Genomic DNA, 21,901 nt, shown 5'->3' on the forward strand with positions numbered 1-21,901 from the left:
TGTAGAGTAGACAAAAATAATCTTCAGCATAACATCACATCTGATGAACCTGGTCATGCACCTTGGATAGAAAAACTTGACATACCATATCCACCTCTGGCAGCGGCAAGCTGCCACTGTTGGGCCCTTGAGCAAGGCCCTTTACCCTCTCTGCTCCCCGGGCGCTGGAGTTGGCTGCCCACCGTTCTGGGTGTGTACTCACTGCCCCTAACACATGTGTGTGTGTGAGTGTGTTTACTACCAGATGGGTTAAATGCGGAGGACACATTTCGCTGTACAGTGTACACTGTACAGTGACAAATACGTGCACCTTTACCTTTACCTTTACCTTAAATAAATTCTTTCTCATTTTGTCTGTCATAGTTGAGGTCTACCTATGATGTCAATTACAGGCCTCTCTCATCTTTTTAAGTGGGAGAACTTATCTAGGTAATGTTGGATCATGGTATAATGATGAAAATGATTTTAACAGGTAATAGTGGATACAGCATTGTTCACACAAAACAGTTACATCATCTCATATAAGTCACACGAAAATATAGTGCTACATGTGCATGTGCACATCTACATTTATCTTTACAAATTATTTTTACTTTGCAGAAGTGGTAGAAGTATAATATTAACTCTAAACAGTTAATATATCTATTTTACACCTAATTCAGTGCCTGATATTTTTCTGTATCTAGGACCCAATAAATATTCAATTAAATGTAATTTATTTGATTCTAACTTGTACTTTTACTCCATGCAACATTTTTTATTAGTCCCACTGAAAACAGTTCAAGCCAAATGCCAAAAGTCAGCAGCTTTCCAAGTCACTTGATGAATAAATAGTATATAATTTAAGGGGGACTGAACAACACCAATACATTTGCTTGCCACCAAGAGTGCTAGAGAGGTCAGAATGTTGGATGATAAACACTGCCAGAGGTGGATATGGTATGTCAAGTTTTTCTATCCAAGGTGCATGACCAGGTTCATCAGATGTGATGTGATGCTGAAGATTATTTTTGTCTACTCTACAGTCAATACAGTAAAGATCACTTATTCACATCCTAAATTAAAGTCATTAAGTAGTTAACATCTGAACAGGAGTCTATAAAATACAGTACAGTGTGTGAAACTGAGAGGTCCCTGCAAGTGATCTAAATTGTTAGAGACCATCTCTTTCTTCAGGAGCAGTCTGTGACAAGGTGTATAGTGTTGTGGGAGGTTTCACTTTATAGACACTTTTCATGACTAATGTATGATTTTGAACCTATTTAAATGAAAGGGACACATCTATATGACATTTGTGAATTTGTATGCGCATTGGGGTTGAAATTGCATAACATTTACATTAATGACATTGAGCAGATCCTTTTAGTGCTTTACTGTGCTTAACCCTAGCTAGTGTGAACAGACTACAGTTCAAAGATACCTTTAAGCTTAGATACTGCCAAATACAAAAGCCAGTACTGATACCTAGATACAAAAAGCACTGTATTCAATAGCTAGCTAGCTATTCAATACTTATATACTATGGCTGAATCTTAGATAAATCTAAATAATACATTTAAATGCAATCACAAGTGTTTAAGCACAAGAGTAGTGCTGAATTAAGTGTCCTTGTAAGAGATTGTTTTTCAGTCAGTGGTCGTAAAAAGATAGCAACTCAGCTGTTTAGATATCCAGGTGTTTCGCCACCTCAGTGCCAGGACAGAAAAAAAGTCTATTTGCTTGTCTTCTATGTGTTTTGAAGGATAGTGAGTCAAGCCGAGCCGTATTTGAATCTCAAAGTGCTCTTGGTAGTCTTTGTGCTTCTCTGCTTCTTCTAGATGCCCAGTTCTTACAAAGACACTCTCTTCTATAGATGCTTCAGAGTTTTCATGCAAGTGGTAAAAGTAATTAGAATCTGAATGATTTAACCATTGCAATGATGTAGCTTAATTTCATACATACATTTTATTTATCACCTTTATGAAATTTGAATGAAGTTAAATATTCAGTGTATTCTTCAAATAATAAACGGCAGAGTACATTCTAAAATCATGTAGTGTTGCTCTTCAGGACTAAATGTAACACAAGCAAGTCCCAAGTGTAAAATAGATGTGAAAGGGACTTACAGTTCAACTAATAGATTGCCCACTTTGAAGACCTTGTGTGGGTTAGTGCAACTGGATGTCTAGTGTGTGTGGGAAGAGTGCAGTAGGGGATCAATACCAGCGAGGATGTGTGTTCAATGTGAGCCCCACCTAGACTGAATATGGGACCTGGCTGCTCAAACACATCTATTTCTAGCTCTCAGCAGTACATTAGTACTAGCAAATATATGAATTTAGTAATGTGTATTATATACAAGGAATTCCTTATTACATGAACTCTCACACTTGACTATCACTGTAGCTAATGTTAATATTTGAAACAGGGTTCAAGTACTACATGCCATAATGGAGCCAGTAGAACACAAATGATGGGCAAAGGTTTCATAATGGCGTGGTGTGACGAGAGGCAGAGCCACCATGTTTCCCTGTCACTTTGTCCTGGGAGCTGAGGTACAACTGATCAGAGAGGTGTTCCCAGCCCCTTTAAAAATACCCAGCTCACACACGCAAGAGAAAGACTGACTAAGAGACAGTGGGCTATATATATGATTCAAGTTTTGGGGTTGCTTGTGACACTATGTGTAAATAAAAAAACTTTTCATCACATTGTGGTCTATGTGTGTGCTTCTGGGACTTGAGGAGAATTTCTAGTCACGTGACTTGCTGGGCTAAGGTCACAAATGCTGAAATTTGAATAGATGTTGGGCTTTGGAAGATTTTGTATGTTAAATGCTGACCTTTTGGTGTGATATGCAACACATTTATGCATAAACATATCCAGAAAACATGTCCTGTATTTGACCCATGACCTATGCAGATGTTGAAGTCAATGAATTAAACAATTCCACATATATTTTTCATGTATTTTTGAGTGTACCAGAACACATCAGAATGATATTGTTAAAATCACTACACTACTAACTTCCCCCATCATTTCTGCATCTACACCCATACACAAGAAGAAGTAGAATAACCAGTTTTGGTTCCTGAAAGTATATTTCTATAAAAGGTTCATTAGAGAACCATTGTTGTAAAAGAACTGTGTAAAAAACAATTACATAGATTTTATGAACCTTCACGTAATATTAACATGGTTGCACAAACCCATTTATTGGTACACAACCTGACATTCAGGTTCTTTAAACCCTTTAAATGGTTCTTAACACACGCAAGTTTTTTTTCATGTAGTTCTTCAGAGTACCAAATGAGATTCTTCTGTGGCATCACTCAAACAGACCTTTGCGACACTATTCTCGTAACAAAAAACTTGTTAACACATTTAGGCAAGATCTTATGCTTAGCAAAGTTACCTTTTCCATGCTCCTGGATAGACCTTGTAACACACCAAAGCAATATCTTGCATATACATATACTTTAACTGCTAGTACTGTATTTAGTACAAGGTAAATTCAATGACATGCTGAATTTTCTGCTCTTATCCTTTTTTTTAAACATTCAGAATATTTTAAAGAGCTGAATACTTTAACATGGCACATGCTGAATATATGAATACTATAAATGTTGTTCACTTCTCATAAGTAAGCAAGCATCTTGCGGTCAGATTCTTAGTCTACAGATTTTTCTTTTCCCTCATGCGGTCAGGGCAGAGGTAGCCTGCTGTTTATTTTTAATGAGATTCTCCATAATTGATGTCTGTGCTCCACTGGGTTCTGTCTTTATCAGGCTTTATCATTCTAATCACATATTCTTATTGTCTGTCCATGTTGCCCAGCTTTTGGCCAGTTGCCCCAGCAACATTTCTCTAACTCTGTTTAACCAACAGTGTTTATAGACTTCACATTACATGTTACATCACCTGAGCAAAGGTCAGACATGATCAAGAGATGCAAAAGGTCTACAGCCAGAGCTTTGTGAAGAAATTGCGATGTTTTTTTTTGGATGCCACAGCTATGTACATATGATCTTGACCAACTTAATAATACTGGGTGTTAATAAAGTGTGACTTTGCTTTAGGGAAAATCTCCTTTTAAACCCTCTCACACTAATTGATACCCTTGATACCAATTGATGTCTCATTATTTTTGTGAACTGCCATCTCTTTTCAGGTGTACAACGCTTCACTATGATACTGAGCTGCCGTCCACCAGCATTGTGATCACGTTCCACAATGAGGCACGCTCCACTCTGCTGCGCACAATTAGGAGGTAAGGCAAACCACTTGATATCTGGTCCTTTGCATAAGGCTAAGGGTAGTTCTTGATGGATGTTAGGTGATTCATTTAAGGTACTTTAATTGGATTACACTACATCTCCTTGGGTTATTACTCCTATGAGTAATTCTGGTCTAAGAGGGCCAGAGTCCAGCACAGTTTGGTGATTCTCCTGCCTAAACACACCTGATGTAACTCAGCACTTAAGTACCAGGTTGAGTAGGTTTTCTTGCGCAGGTAAATGACCATACTGTGCTGGACATCAACTTTTCAGGACCAGAATTAAATAACATTTAATGACTCATTAATTATACATTATTGCAGTGGGAGATATGGTTTCTACTGCAGTAGGTACACTACATGGACACACGAATTGAGACATCTGCGCATTTATCGTTCCTTCTGAAATCAAGGGTATTAAAAAATGAGTTTATCCTGCTTTTGTTGGAGAAACTGTCTCTACTATCCAGGGAAGGCTTTCTACTAGGAGCATTGCTGTGAGAGTTTTAATGAGGTCAGAATGTTTGATGATCCCCAACTCCCAAACTCATCCCAAAAGTGTTGGATTGAGCACCTTCTCTCCAGAGAACACAGTTCAGTGCCAGAGAGCTTTATACCCTTCTTCCCTATACCTGGCATTAGGCATAGTGCCAGGAGATTCATGTTTATTTGCTGCAGAGAGTCATATTCTATTGGCAGTACTTACAGGGATCATGTGCAAATCTGTGTCAAGGGGTGTAACTTACCATAACTGAATGCACAGTTATGGTAATTTATAATTTATATATATAAAACAAACGCAAAAAACAAAGCCTACTGATGTGAAAAAAGCATGAATATTATCACTGCTGTTCATCAAAGGGTGGGGACCAGCCTTTAAGCTCAAAGCAGAAGTGTCCCAAATATATCAATGTCCACTTACCATACATTGTTCAATGTTCAAGAATCTGGAGCCTTCTAAAAAAGGTTGAACCATAATGATATTCTGAGTACCATACTAATGTGAACACATATCTGTGTTAAGAGCCTCTCTGATCTCTGATCAGCCTGAACTTGGATCTCTCCCAGAGTTATCACCTGCTCAGTTGACATCAGCTGTTTGGCTGAACTCAGCGCCCGGTTTGGCTGTGCTAATCGCAAAGCATTTGTGAGGCGCTTCACTTGGAGGATCCTCACAGCTTTGCAGTTTCCTGTCACTCCCAGAAGAATCACCTTCCCTACATGTTTTGGACATACTGTATGGTGATAATTGCTCCCTATGGATATTACAAAGGTTCTGTTCTTGTGATGTGCAATTTTTTAGCAGTCATTGTGCTAACATGGTTAAGTATGAATGTATTTATCTCCTTTGAAACATTTTTAAGAGATGCCTCCTGGTTCTTTTTGGAGCGTTGGTAGTCGGTAATTACTGCATGTGCCTTTGAATCCAAAGGAGATAAGCAAGCATGCTGAGGGTAAATTCGTCTACCTTCAGTAGCCTCACAGGTAAACAGTAACGGTAGTAACAGCATCAGTAATAGTGTCTTGGAGATTTTTTTTTTACATTTCTCCCACACAGAGGTCAGACACACACACACACACAGACATTCACACCAAACATTTCACAGAATGAGCTTTAAAATACGGCCCAGGGCTCTACTTGATTGGTGCTGACAGAGGCTGTTACTACTAAGTGGCCTGAAGGAGGTGAGGGAGAATGTTCTGGAAGCTTTAGTGGACTCACTGGCTTTCTCAGACTCTTCTAGCAGCAACATATCAGAAATGTAAGAGAGAAAGAGAGAGAGTTTGTGTTTGTTTTTCTCCTCCCCTCAGGTATGGAAACATGACAACAAAGAGAACAGCCTTTTCAGTGACATACTGCACAGAGATGCCTTTTTTTTTGCTATTTGTAAAGGTGGCAAGTACCTACTGAAGACTTATTAGGCATGACTAAAGAAATGTCTGACAGGTAACATGAATTAAAATGCAAACAGTACTTATCTCTTAATCATTCACTTATGGCGACATTATAGAAATGCTTCTCTGTAGACAAGGGCAGGGAGTTTTCTTTTTTCTTTTTTCAAAATGCCACCAACCTCTGTTCCATAGGAGAACACATCAAAGCAAGTAAAAATTCTATTTAGAGGATTTTTTTTCTAAATGTAGCGCATTAGGGGGATTCACTGGGCTGTCCAGATGCTTCCCGCTGTTCACGAAGTGTGGCCTCCACAGTCGCTGTGCTCGTTCTGCTGATGCCTGCTACAGACAAATCAATTGAGTGACATTCACTGTCTAGAAAATGCAGCCTTCAGTTACAATACTATACTAAATTACTAATAGTTTTTAGAGCTGGATTTAGAGCTGGATGTGATACAGCAGATCAGACAAATAACACAGCACCAGCGGAAATGGAATTCACATTCAACCTTTCAGGTGACTCCTTATATACTGTAATTTTTTACAGTTGTAATGATCTAAATCTGGACACAGAGCTGCAGTAAAACATACAGTGCGTCACATGAACAGAGTGTGTGGATAAAACTGTTAGGGTTTGTAAACACTGAGCCATAAGAGCCGTACAGCAACACATTTGCAGTGCAGAGCTCAATTAGTGTAAGGCGTGGGAGTCTCATATGGACACAGGCTGAGTGTAAAAAGGAGAACTCTTCAAGTGAACTATTTCTAACAGATAAGACTGTGTAGACCCTGATCAGTTTTCAGATTTTTGCAGTAAATGTGTCTCAAATTCAAGGATGCAACTGGGATCTTATTTTGTTGGATTCTGTGAATGTGGCACCATTCTTTTCTAAAAAAAAACGGGAAGATTAAGAGGAAGACTCTTTTTCTGTATTTTTGTGTATGTCCAGTGTAGAGGCCACCCTGATGAATGAGTCTATGTGGCACAAAAAAACTGAAATACAGCCGAGAGCCTAAGAGTAATTCTATCAGTCAGCTAGTACGGGGACAAGGCTGAGATGGTTTTGGTGGGTTTCCATTCAATGCAACATCTCTTTGTATCCCATTCTGGAGTTTCTGTGACAGTTTCATCGTTGCCCCTGTCTTTCCACTCTCACATCTAAAAACTGACATCAATAGTTTTGGTTTTGTTCGAATATCAGTAGAATAGTAGTCGTTGTTCTCACATTCTCAGTCTGACGGATGGCTGTTTTGTTCACTGATCAGTTTCAGTGCTTTTAAACCCAGCGGATAAATTATTAACGTTTCAATTTTTGTAACTAATGGGATTCTCTCCAGCTAGTCAGCAGTGTTGAAAAATAAATGAGATGGGAAAAATTACTTCAAAAGGGGAAACATGTGACGTGTGATCAAGCTGCCCAACTTCAAAAGCAAAAAAACTTTCTGGACTGCCCAGATCTTTGGTTTACCCACTTTATAAAAAGAAGTTGAGAGTCTATTAAGAGAATATATTTTACTAATAAAACCCTCACAATTTCTCTTTTTATTTCCTTTTTTATCAGTGTTCTTAATCGGACACCTGTGCACCTGATTCATGAGATCATCCTAGTTGATGACTTTAGTGAAGATCGTAAGTAACAACATTAAATCTTTCACTTTTTAACTTTTACACATTTGGGTTAGAGCTTTTTAAATAGTGTGTTGGAGGAGGAAGTTGGTATATTCTTCTCTGAAGAAAATGAGCTAGCTTGGACATTGAAAGATGGAACGATTTGTAAGGTGTTTCTCTATAATTTATCACATTTCTTCTTTGTTCTTTCAGCAAATGACTGCCTTCTTCTCACCAAGTTGCCAAAAGTAAAGTGTCTTCGCAATACCCGAAGAGAAGGTAGGCTAATAGTTTCTTTCTATCTCTCTCTTTCTCTCTCTCTCTTTCTGCTGGTCTGTTGTTCTGTATGAATTAAGTATGTAGTGTTAGTGCTCAGAATGAGTCAGCTACTCTTAAAAGCAGGTGTTTGCTTTTAACTGTTGTGCTGCTGAGTGATTTAGCAGCAGGTAGGGCCTCACTCTGGGAGGATAAAAACAGGCTAGGTGGATGACTGCAGTGCATTGCCTGTCCCTATAGCTAGAAAGTGTCTGTATTCTAAACGTTCTACAGGTGCTGGTGAAATGAAATGCACAGTAGTGTGAAGAGTGAATATGTCCTTTGCACCAAAGCATTCTTTGGAGGAAAGCATTAGAAGAATCACTTTTTCATCCCTAAAGAACTTTTCAGTAGATAGAACTATTCTTGTAAACAAAACATGTGAGTGTGAATAAATGTTGTAAAGGGAACCCAGAAAGTGGGTGTACACTGTTAAAAGTATAAGCTACTTGAGGAACTTTTGGTTTCTTAGTCATAGTTCCATGTCTTTTGTTGTGAAAATATCATTCAGCTTTTCAAATTGTTTTATTTTCCAACCGTTGAAATACAATTTTACATCATAATTTAACAGTATGCATACATCTCAAAACCATTCACGAACTTTTATTTTGAAAAGTTACTTCTAGTCTATCAGATCAGTTTCGGTATGCTATACATTTTTATCACATCACCAGCATATGGCTGTGCAGAGGATTGCAAAGTGGTGTAAACAGGTGTAAAGCACCTGAAGAGCTTGGATTGTGTAGATTAAGTCCTATCGGAAGATGTAGCATTGCATAGTCCGTAGGATTTTGTCTACATTCAGTCTACTGTTAGACATATTCCTGGCTTTCAAAGGCCCCTGGCCCCACCTAAACCTCCCCTTAAATTAGATATATTACCCCTACAAAGCGACAAGTCAGGATTACGCTGTAAACAGTTTGTGTAACACAGTGATCGGGCGCTTGATATAAAGATTTAAAAATCCATTTGTAAGCAAAGCGTTTTGGCTTGCGCCTAACTGAAGAACACAGGAGGCTTTTAAACGGTCCAGGGAAATATTGATTTTGCCACTTCAATATGCCCGGCAGCGCTCTCACTGCTTACTGCTGGCTGCAGCTGTGAGTGGCGGTCAGCGCCTCAGAGATGGCTACAGCTAAAATGCCCACTTACTGTTTAATGAAATCCCATTAGTGTGGTTCCCTGCGCTGAGCTGTCCACTGTTTAGCAGGTTAGCTGTCTTAATGGATGATAACCTGCCTGGTAAGTGATGCGTGTTAAGGCTTATGGGCCACACCATGCTGCATTTCTTCTGCTGAAGTTTTTCACAGAAGAGCTGCATGTAATAGGTGAGAAGAAATGGACTGCAGCTGAAATAAATGATGCCTGTACTGAAATGCTCAGTGTTGCTATTACTCGAACAACTGAATGAATGTGAAATTGTTAACTGCCTTCAGGAAACACAGCTTAATAGGAAATCAGTTAGGTATAACTTGTCAGGTCAAGTTTCAGGATCTTACCAGTACAGGTAAGATAGTTGCCTAGTACCCACAAGTATTGTTACTTCAGTGGAATGATGGCTAGTAGAGAGAGCTGAGTACAGTACAGAGCTGTAGTGATATGTCTTTGTATATTTAGCATCTATCAGCACAGGAGTTGAGGAGTATTTTTCACTTGTTTTGGTATCTACTTCTATAATGCAAGGGTCAAAATGTACATTAAAACATGGATTAAAATTAAAAAAGGAAATGGGAAAAATGGTAATGATGACATTGCGGTAAAAAGTTTTGGCACTACATCTTCTTTGAACAGTTTGCAACAATGACATTTCCAGGAGTGGCACAGTGACTTCAGCCATTATTAATCGGGCCACTGTCCGCTCTGCCTGTGACTCTGAACTGTCAGGGCTACAGGCATGTACTGCTGAACAAGGGCTTGATAAAACTGCTCCATCGAGGGGTAATAAAGGTTCAAATCCCTCCATTGTAAACGCTATGTGTGGTAAACGAGACTTGTCTCACGGCATATATCACAGGCATGTGATGTTATCTTTGGGAACTTACACATAAGCAGAGAAGATGGAGACATGGATTCATTTGCATTAATTTGTGCTTATCATAGCCCTTATAAAAAAATCTCTGAAAGTTTGCAGAAAGCTTACCTGATACCCTGATAATCGACTTCCATCGACTGTCTATTACCAAAGCCAACAAAGTGAAAGAAAAGCCTTTTAGATATAGAGGGAGCCCCAGAACTCAACACAAAGTGGATAAATGCACTGAGTTGATGACTTAAATTCTTCTTTAAAATAATTTACAGAGCAGTAGTACTTCTTCTCAAATCTTATTTTCTTAGTTTCTTTTAAAGGGATCGTAAAATACTCCTACATTGAATATGGTATTAATGCGCCCATCCGAACGTTCTGTTTAAATTTGTCAGTTAATGAGCAAAATGTGTGCATATATATTGGTTGATGTCTTGCATGAGTGACAAAATATGTTTAAAAACAGTAAATTACAGTCTTCATCGCATTCAGTCTCATTAGAATTATACAACCCCTCATCTGAGTAGCTCCTCCCACATGGTTATTCATTTGATGTCATACTATTTTGTTTTTATGTGTGACATATTCAATTTAGAAACCTAATGGGCACTTTTGAATCAAATAATTTTGGCTTTTTTCTTTTCAGTGTATAATCGAAAATTTTAGTTACTTTGTAGCACTGTGTGGTATCCTTATATAAGGCATGCTGTATCCATAGCAGATCCTCTAAAAACAATGTCAGTTCCATACAAAATCAAGTGTGAAAATGAGTAGAAAGCAGATTAAATCAGTAAACTGACACAGCAGTGTTTTCACTAATAACAAATGGCATCAGTTGGCTGCTCTCCACCCCTGTTTATCCCTGCGCTTCAAGGTTCCATTACACGCAGTCACACATTGTCGCTTATACAGCATTGATTAATGTGCAAAGCCGATGTGCAACCAACTCTATACAGGGGAAAATTGTTAAAAGGTTTAATGCATTTAAACCCCATTGTTGTCCTGGAGCAACAAACAGTGTGTGCTGTTCTGCTATGTTAACTCTATTAGCTGGGGGTGAATGTAATCTCTGCCGCTGCCTCTCCCCATCTGGCCAGCTCATAGAGGAAGCACACCACACGGATATGAGCGCACGCACACACATGCGCTCATCTATACACGTTTAGGCTGTCCACAGCTATGTAGAGGAAAGTGCACTCGCTCATCCAGAAAATAAAGCCTTATTGAGGATGAAATGGGATTTTTAATTTGCTGAAGTTGCCTTGCAGTGTGAAACTCAGCAGGAGTCGTGCACTTTAACAATGGCACTGCGTCCTCTGTCATGTGCTGCTGATTTAACTGCTTTGCCTACGCATTGGCATCTCTTGATCTAAGACTTCCATACCCCAAAAAACATGTCCTAGTCTAATTAGTCCCAGAAATACATTTCCATTAATATCGCTCAGATTAGCCTGGATGCCATCCGAATTATGTGGACGTGAATTTCCAAAGTGTTTTGCATTCATTACTGTGTTGAGCAGCTTCTGAGAAAAATCCCACTGTCTGATCTCCTACTGGCCCTACTAACATGACATTACCATGTGTCGTGGGTGATTCTATCACAAGGGACCACCAAAAAACTGTTTATACCAGGCATTGTAGTCAGATTTCCACTGGATGAGTAGCTCCACTAACTGCGTTTATTTTGAGACCAAAATGTCCCTTGTTCGTGTTCCAGTATGGGCAATTTCAAACTTTTCGATCTTGTGGTCTGCTAGTAGAATTCTGAATGGACAGGAGAGGAGAAGCAGGAAGAAACTGAGATAAGCAGCTGCATTCGTCTCTCCTCTGATAGCCTTAAGACCCCACAGATTGCTGTAGTAGCGCATCAGAAGTGCAGCTTGCACCACTGTTCGGTCCTTCAATCCCAGCACAACTTTAGAAGTTGTGCTTGGATTGAAGTAGTAGAAGTCTTCCAGTTCCTCAGCCCAAATAAAAATGAGGCATATTTTTTCACTGGCAGGATTACCTACTTTTCAGCTAATATGTGTCCCTGACCACCTCTGAAGGATGAGGGAGTGATCAGATCATAAGGCATCTCTGAGATCTCTAAGATACATGGAACCCTGTTTACACTTGCACAGTGCTGACCACTAAATGATTGGATCACTTCAGACATATCTTGATGCCATTTGTAAACACAGTATATGTATATTAGCAAATATACAAAAATATATGTAAATCAGCACATTTACAGTTTGGAGATTGTAAATGTAAGCTTTACTATTCCAAGAGGCTGACAACCAAGAAGCAAACAGGAGCCAGACAAAAACAAGGCTTGACAAAGGAGTAACTCAAGTAAATCCTGATTCCAACAAAGTTTGGTGATTTCTTGCTTTAACAAACCTGACTCAACACAGCAGTTAATTATCAGGTTTAGTTGTTGTGTCAGAGCAGAGAAATTCAGACTGTTGGACGGCTGTTTGTTCCCCAGCGCTGGGAAACACATACTAGACACAGAACATAATTACATCAGGGAAGAGATGCAAACTGAAGCCAGGGCTCCATCCAGAAACACTTCCTACTTCTTTTGCTCTCCCATCCTACTGCTGCTTTCATACCCCAGAAGAACATGAAGTAAATGGGCAAATAAGCAGTAATGCTGATCCACTTTAGCCGTATAAATTTTGAAATTGACTATTGATGACCTCACTGCACTCCTCGATGTTGTCCATCCTCCTCCAGTATTTTGGACAGCGATCAAGATGGCACCCTGAAATTAATTACTGGGTGACATCTGAGAGAAAGATGTTTGGTAGGAAAACAGTAGCCTTTAGGTATTCTGGGTGCAGTTTAAGTGAGGTGCATGACAGCCGGGTAGAGTTAAGGAGGAACAAAGACAACTCAAAGAAGTCTACACATGACTAGGTAATCTAATGATATTGATGATATTATTTCAAAAGTGTTTAGTGTATCACGATAACAAAAAGTATTCATGCTGCTACAATAAAATATTGCATGCTGTATTTTAGAGGATGAATCAGTTACAGACTGCAACTTGGTCCTTCTCTTCTATGACTCAGGGCTGATCAGGTCCAGGGTTCATGGGGCAGATGCTGCAAAAGCGGGAGTCCTGACCTTTCTGGATAGCCACTGTGAAGTCAACAAAGACTGGCTCCCTCCGCTGCTTCAGAGGATCAAAGAGGTACTTCAGTCTTGTGGCTGGCTTTCCAGAAGATACATCGACACAACTAAGGGTGATTTCATTCAGATAAATAAAGGAACCTAGAGTGGTGTGTACAGTATTGTGCAAAGTGTTGATTTGTAATGTGTCACAAGAAACACCAGTTTTACAGTTACCCTCTAATATCTAGTTCAGTGGTCTCCAAACCTTCTCCTGGACAGCTACCTTCCTGCAAGTGGCAGCCCCAGACCAAATCTAGCACACACCATTCAGCCAGTGAAGGACTTCTGAAGTAAGTAATTAGTTAGATAAGGTGGGGTGGATTAAGGCTGGATCCAAAGCCTAAAAAGGTAGCTTCTCAGTAGCGTAGTTGAAAATCACTGACCTAGTTTATCTAATCAATGCTTAATTAAAATGAACCAGGTGAGCTGCTGGTGGAACTGATGGAATCTATACAGTAGTTGGAGGTCACAGAGAAGTCAGAAGACATTCTTACCATTTAATATGGCATTTATGTTTGTTATTATGTTTGTATTTACTCTTATGTTATTTGATGTTTTACAAGCAAAGAAAAACACTGAGATAAATAGTTTTAAACCTAGCTGCCATACACTTTTGGTGTAAATACTGAATTTTACTTTACTGTACATTTCTGAATTCTTCATTACTTGTGTGGGTGTCTATGTGCAGGAACAATGTTTCTTTCTTCTCATTCATCTTCACATAACAAGAGGACATTTCTCACAGGGGTGATGTTCACAGAGCATGAAGGGATTGAATGATGCGGTCAAAGCACCCAGTGTCTGGAGAAGATTTAGAGGCGTGTTTGTGTGTGTGTGTTTGTTATATGTGTGTGTGTGTGTGTTATGTATTTGTGTGGAAGTATCGCCTGTGTGTACATGACATGTTCACCCGCTCTTAACTCAGATAATCCCAGTGCTCATTGATTTTTCCCCCTCTTTAGATGTGAAGTCAAGCCGAAAAAACCCAAAGCTGCCTTATTATCCGCTTAACCGTTGCATTGCCTTGCCCCTGATTCACTTTACCCTATGCCTGAATTAAAATGATGCCTTAAATTGCCACAGAAATGCAGCTGTTTCTTAATTAAACTTGAACAAGCTGATTTACGACAAGCCTCGTTCATTTCAGGACCCAAGCTGCGTTGCCAGCCCAGTGATTGACATTATCAACATGGACTCATTCGCCTACGTCGCTGCTTCCTCAGACCTACGTGGTGGTAAGAATCCTGTACTGCTCTGTGTCTTCACAAGATTTGCATTCTCTCATGATATGTAATATAGAGGGCCCAATCGATGTGTAAATGTAGTCACTTATTCCAAATTTAAGGAGCTGAGGGCTAATAATATTATAATCTTATATGGTCAAAAACCTTAAATACTTTATAAGTAGTACCGGGTCCACGTTGTATTTTGCCTTTTCAGACACTGACTTTTATTACTGAGCCACAGTTAAGGTTTCTTTCGCACAATTTAAATAAAGATTTTGTTGTGGAATGGTGCAGTTCTTTTCTTCAGTGAATCAGAGACAAAGATTTTCTGAAGCCTGGAAATTTAATTTAGCTGACAGCTCCTATTTACAATTGGTGGCATGCCTTTAGGGCTAATTTGCTTCTGCAAAGAGCCTCTACAACGATTATGGTGTCCAGAGACACAGAGACAGTGTTTACTAAAAAAAAATCTAATATACACTCATACCAGCGCAGCACTCACTAGCCTGTCAGTGAATATGGTGTGAAATATATTAATGTTTTGTCAGTAGAGTTTTAATGTAAACTATGTGATGTATTGATGTATTGGTTGGGCCCTGGTCCAAAAGCTCAGTCAACACATAATCTCAAATACGACAACAGGTAAAGATGAAAACATATTTTTTCTGTTTACCTCTCTCTCTCTCTCTTTCTTTCTTTCTTTCTCTCTCTCTCTCTCTCTCTCTCTCTCTCTCTCTCTCTCTCTTTCTCTCTGTGCTTCAGGCTTTGACTGGAGTCTCCACTTCAAGTGGGAGCAGCTGTCTGCAGAGAAGAGAGCCAAGAGAGCCGACCCCACAGAACCGATTAAGTAGGTGAAAGGAAGTGCTAAAAGGGGTATTAGACACTATTCCTATTTCTGAGAGAACACAGAGGGGAAAAACAGGTCATTTTGGTGACCGCTAGCCTGAGAGAGTCTGGGGTCTGCTTATAGAATTCTCCTCCGCAGTATGATTCTTTCTTTCTGTGGCTTCTTGTTAGTTTGAGATATTCCTGAAGAACTCTTTGATGAAACGGAAGAGCATTGATCTCTGTAGAGAAATTCAGTGTTGGAAAAGAACCAAAGTAATGTAATTATGCCACACTTGGGAGTGTTCAAAGCGATTTCAGCCTTATGAATCCAGTGAATGATATGCTTCCTTTATTACTACTCTTTCTTTCATTTACATAGAGAGTAGCTTTGTTACTCTCAGCAGTACACTACCACCAATCTCTCTCTCTCTCTCTCTCTCTCTCTCTCTCTCTCTCCTTGTAATGAAGGCTGTTAATGGCTCAGATAAGCAGGCAGTGAGGCAGAGCAAGACTGAGGCATCATTCAGAGCCTGCATGCTTCTGCACTGCTGCAATGCTACAGACAGCCTGGGCCTCTCAGCACCACTGCTTGCACATGAGGGGTAGAGCAGATGTATGAGACAGTAGGAAGTGTGTGTGTGTTTGTGTGTGTGTGTGTGTGTGTGTGTGTTTGTTTGTTTTTAAAATAATTTTACAGAGAAAAACAGAAAAGTGTTGTGTGCTTGTGTGTGTGTGTGATGAATGACAAAAGGCACATATGGTAGAAAACAGTGGGTATATTGGTTTAAAGAATACTCTCTGCCAAGTCAGTGACAGTGACAGTGTTGACAGCCATCAAACTTTTTCCTTGACCTGACATCAACCTGACCATTTCCCTTATGCCTGTCAGCATTAAGTAAATTGTACCAGGACAGGTTCTATGGGGACTATTCCTTTGTCTTTTTAATAAAGAGTGTCTCATTGTGAGTGGTGGCACTTCTGGTCATATTGTCAGGTTAACATCTCTTTGTTGTTTTCGATTTTTATTTGCATCACGCAAAATCATTCAATGGACAGACACAGCAGGCGTGCATCCCCTAATAAGCACAGTCGGATTCGGTAACGCCTGTAGCCTGCAGTTTTTCAGCGTTGTTCATGGATGATTTCTCTCCCCTGAGCCTCTTTTTATGAACACACTTACTCAGCCTGACAGGCCAGGGGGGAGACAAGCAACAAAAGGGAGGGGATTTAGCCTAGAGAAACAGAAAAAGCTCCATGTTGTCCCTGAAAATGTGAGTCACAGATAATACAGCCCAGCTTCTTTACTATGGGCTGCACTTACAGCGCTGCTGGCTATTTTGTCATCTACGCCAAAATAACAAATAACGCATGTAACATGATAGTAAGGTTTTCATTTCAGTCACAGGTGCTGTAGAAATTCCTCTGGATGATAAGAATTCTCTTTTTTTACCAGTGAAAGATTACATTACATTCTACAGCTAATTATTATTAAAAACTAAATTATAAAACATAATACTGAAACAACATGAGCAAGTCTGAGATCAGAGGCAAGTATGATTTAATCTTGCTGTGCTCATGAATCTGACCACTAACCTGGGTGATCAATTGTGGGGTAAGGGCAAAATTAGATTTTTCCTTCAGTCCTAGTCTTTCACAGATAAGTTGTCATATATAAAAGAGTAATCAAGTCTTTTAATCATTTGTATTGTTAGATTTCTACTTAAACATTAAGCTAATCACGTTTACTTTTAAATCCACCAGGACACCAATTATAGCTGGAGGACTCTTTGTGATTGACAAGTCTTGGTTCAACCATCTTGGGAAATATGACACAGCCATGGACATCTGGGGGGGGGAGAATTTTGGTGAGTTTCCGCTTGAAGCCTTTAGCACATACAGCTCAGGCTTTTCTCACACATGTGGGCCACAGCAACACGTAACATTCTTTTAAAAGCAGTACATTTAAAATTTAATGTCCTTAAACTGTGCCTGTTTTTTCGTGGACGGTACAGTAGTTTTTTTTTTTTTGTTTCCTCCCCTCAAGACTGCTGGGTCATATTTAATAGCTAAGGGGAAGGCCATATACATAGAGAGAGAGAGACTCAGGCACAATGGACTCTTTACTCCTACTGATGTTTAAAAGTGGCCATTCCCAGCATAGAACATTAAATTAAACTCAAGTCAGAAAGAGACAGACTGTTGTATATTCATGATGACAAATCAGGTAGTTACCACTACAGGAGGCTCGAAAACATAACTGGCATTAAAACTGCTCACTTAAAACAGAATTAGACTCAGCCATTCAGAAGAACCGTCTATTCACACAAGCCACTGTGCAAGTAATTGCAGACGAGCATGGGGCAGAGGCATATTTAGACAGGAGATTTCAACCGTATGATCTAATCCGCATTGCTGTGAGAGTGAGCCCATATCCCAGAGGCCTGCTGCACAATCATGCATGTAGACAAGTTACTTACACATTCTCAGACTATTTATTTTGATATACTAATAGTTAATAGAGATACAAAGCCAATGAAACAAAATCACATTTTTTATTCGGTTAACCTAAAAATAACCTAAATACCACTGATAGTGTAAATGAATGTAAGGTTTATGCTAAACTTTATGATGTTTGTTAAATGTATCTGAATCTGAGCAGACCATTTTTTCTGATCCAACACCATTCAGATGAGTGCCATCGCCATTAGTAATATATATATAAATAGTAATATGCAATGTAACTGTAAAAAACACTGACTGTTGCTTTGAACGTAAAAGCTTAAGACCGATGTATTACTGGTCCCTGCACATGCCCTGCAGAGATCTCGTTCAGAGTGTGGATGTGTGGGGGAAGTCTGGAGATCATCCCTTGCAGCAGAGTCGGCCATGTCTTCCGCAAGAAACACCCTTACATCTTCCCAGAGGGAAATGCCAACACTTACATCAAGTAAGACCCCTTTAGCAGAACTCATACTTAGATAATCTTTTGACTAGCCCAAAATCGTCATGCATCATACTTGAAAATACATATGGTATCTTCAGATAGCTTTCTCTTTGCTTTGTGAGCATTAATTATGCAACTTTTCAGAGTCCTAGGCAGCAACGCTGAGGAGCTGCTGATTGTTAGAACAGGTTTATAGAAGTATTTATAAAGCTTTGAAATTTGGATAACTAGGCCTTTCATTTTTTTTTAAAGCCATAGCTATAACGTGCTAATGAAAGTCTGAGACCTTGGTAAATGTTTGCCAGTTTAAATCCCGTTGGGGTGGCCAGACTTATTTCCAGATGCATATTTCCTTTTTCCCCTCTAAAATTGTACAAAACTGTATATATATGTGTATATATACATATATATAAAATGCCAAGGAGGAAATACATCAGCAATAATCTTAGGGAAGTAGTTGTTGCTGAAGATAAATCTGGGACATTTTCAAACAATAAAAAGTACATAATTCTAAGTGAGAAAGATTATGAAGTGGAAAGGCCATGAGAAATTACAAAAACCCAAGATGTACATCTCAGACTCTACAGGCCTCAGTTAACATGTTACATGTTCAGGTCCATGACAGTATAATTAGAAAAAGACTGAACAAGTATGGGTTGTATGGAAGGGTTGCCAGGGGACTCTTTTTTCTGAAAAGAACATGGCAGCACAGCTTTTTGTTTCAAAGTTGCTTTTGAACACATTAGACAACAGTGATCCCAACAGACCCCAACATTATAGATCTAATCTTTTCCAAACAATCTTAACAGAATTACAGCTACAAGTGTATTTAACCCTGGTATTAGTGACCATTGTCCTATAGAATGAATTAGGAGCACCAGCACAAAAAAGTCTATATATATTTAAAAGAAATCCCAGATGTCAACTTAGCACTAGATCAAGTATTTTTAGCAGTGGTAAACAAACATGACCCATATAAAAATTTGGGACTAGAATGGGACTAGAGACCAATGGCTTTTTTTCAAAGTGTTAAGAAATAAAAGTACTACATTTGAAAGGCTAAATCTGATTACTACCTACAGACTTAAATTTTTTTGTTAAAGACAGTTATTACACTTAAAAACAAATCAGAGCCTACTTCAACCCATCCAGTCTTACTAAATGAGTGTCAAATCACTGATCAGAGAGAGCTCTGCCAAGCATTTAATACCCACTTTGAAGCATCTGGACATTTATTTGACGATGGCAAAACAAAAATCCCACCCAGTGTAATACATACACCCCATGCTGAAAGCCATGGTCTTTTTACAATTCAGCCTTCCTCTCCTCATGTAGTAGCTAAAGCCCTCAACACCATCAATACTAAAATAACACAGGAAAGAACAGGTTGGACTCCTTTTTTTGAAGCTTGTGTCCTGGTCATCTTAGAACACATACCTTACATTTTATACCTTTCTATTTCATCAAGCAGAATTTTCTGAAACTGCACACCTAATTCCACTCCACAAAGCAAGTGATGCTTCATGTCTTAATAATTTTAGGCCAATATTAGGCCAATGCTTGTCATGCTTGACAAAGAAAATTATAGTCCTTAGTAAATGACCTAAACTTAAGATTTTCCATGTAAATTCAGTAATTTTAGACTAACAGTTTAGAGGACGTCACAGCGCAGTTTCTGCCGCTACACTCATTCTAGATGCTTTCTTACCTGCCATATAACACTGTGCAGCCATCTTCAATGATCTCCCTAAAGCCTTTAATACAGTTGACCATTCTCTACTTTTAAAGAGACTATGCCTGTGCGTCCAGAATGCTATAGACTAGATCATGCCATTACGGCATAGACAGCAGTGTGTGACCACGGGACAAAGTAAAAGAGACCTTCTTCCAATCACTAAAGGTGTCCCAATTCTTGAGCAAATATTTAATATCTTGGCAATGGCACCATATCAACTAATATATATGGTAGGGGTCACCAGTAATGAATATATATATATATATATATATATATATATATATATATATATATATATATATATATATATATGAATATAGTGACATTAACATTAATAGCAGTGACATTGCTGGGGTTTTAGAATAGCAGTGGTTCACTGATGAAGAGACTGCTGATAAAGGGAGGCTAACGCAAACTGTGCTGTAGTCTCTAAATACAAACCTACAATGTGTATGAACAAAGCAGATGTCTCTACTACAGTGGTCAGTATTTGTACAGGTATATACTAGATAAAGTGACATGACTCTCATACATCAGCACCAGTGTCTCTCTCAGCTTATGTAACACTCAAAAAAAAGTACATTTTTTCTGTACCTTCTACAGATTTAGCAACAGATGGCCTTGCAACATTTTAGTTAGTGTTCAATCAGGTTTTAATCAATATTAGAAGAGGAAAATTACTCTGTAGTAACTGAAACAAACATGCTGAAACAAGAAAATCTTGTTTTTTTATTATAAGGATGCTTCAGGAGCCATTTATGTGCACATAGTTAGTAGTGAACAGTAACAATAGGAACAATAGACGAAAAGAGGAAAAGTGTAATGCTTTACGCAAGTCGAAATTTTAACAACTAGAGCGCACCCATTGCTGATACAGTCGTTGAGTTGGATGCACATAAGCTTTTAGAATCTCCAAAGAAAGGCACTGTCAACAAAATCGAATGCTCTGGAGCAAGTCACCATGCCCAATGCCAAGTATAGACAAGAAGGGTATAAAGCAGTCCTACTCTGAGCTGTGGAGTGGTGGAACTTCATTCTCCGTAGTGTTTAATTTCTTGCAGGTGTCTGCAAACATTTGGACATACTGTGAATCAGGCAAACTATTATACGTTTCATAAGTGCCAAGGGTACTTCCACATAAATTTCACAGAGTGTTTTGCTTAGTTTTGTAGCTTTTTAACTAACCTTGGTATAAGGGATATGCTTAGATTCTGACTCTTACATAAACAGCTGCATAGTAGGACGAGTGCTCCTGCAACAGGATGAGCACAACAGCACTATAAATGTATCACTATAAATGCACTATAAATGTTATATTGCATTGTCCTTGGGGTGGTTAAACAGTAGTTTTGAATTTGCTAAATATGTTTATTAGCACATTTTCTCCACTGGTTTGCTGCAGACCCTGTGCAGTGTTTTCTGCTTCTCTTTGCTGACTATTTACTGTACATTTAGATCCTCTAGCTTTTCTTTCTGACCAGGAAAAATGTGCTGCATAGATTGTGCTTTCTTTATTACATTTTGCCTTTGGGAAAACAGCTCAGCACAAAACTCTATGAAATATTAACAGAAAAGTACAACACACTTTTTGGCCTGTGTGTAGTGTGTTTCCACATATGTTAGGGTTAACTAATAATTGCTAGAGGTGTTAATGTATGCCTAACTTTGCCAATGCCAATTTTATTTGTTGTGACAGTGTGTTCATAGATACACACACACAAACACACACACACACACACACACACACACACACACACACACACACACACACACATATATATATATATATATATATATATATATATATATATATATATATATATATATATTGTGTGTATTTATACAGTTTAGACAAGTTTTAGATTTGAAGTATCTAGTGCTGTCTACACTCATGCTGCTTTAAGC

The 21,901-nt window shown here is 38.8% G+C and overlaps 1 protein-coding gene across 1 annotated transcript in view; it reads left to right on the top strand.

The window, feature by feature from the left end:
* Positions 1–21,901, top strand: part of galnt14 (UDP-N-acetyl-alpha-D-galactosamine:polypeptide N-acetylgalactosaminyltransferase 14 (GalNAc-T14)) — a 49,830-nt gene that overhangs the window by 18,328 nt on the left and 9,601 nt on the right. The window contains exons 3-10 of the mRNA XM_072680282.1: positions 4,151–4,249; positions 7,714–7,781; positions 7,974–8,039; positions 13,161–13,282; positions 14,411–14,498; positions 15,252–15,336; positions 17,079–17,182; positions 18,138–18,264. Of these exons, the coding sequence (XP_072536383.1) occupies positions 4,151–4,249; positions 7,714–7,781; positions 7,974–8,039; positions 13,161–13,282; positions 14,411–14,498; positions 15,252–15,336; positions 17,079–17,182; positions 18,138–18,264 (759 nt within the window). The remainder of the gene's footprint in view (positions 1–4,150; positions 4,250–7,713; positions 7,782–7,973; positions 8,040–13,160; positions 13,283–14,410; positions 14,499–15,251; positions 15,337–17,078; positions 17,183–18,137; positions 18,265–21,901) is intronic.

This window comes from Salminus brasiliensis, chromosome 1 (assembly GCF_030463535.1).
Source record: "Salminus brasiliensis chromosome 1, fSalBra1.hap2, whole genome shotgun sequence".
NCBI lineage: Eukaryota > Metazoa > Chordata > Actinopteri > Characiformes > Bryconidae > Salminus > Salminus brasiliensis.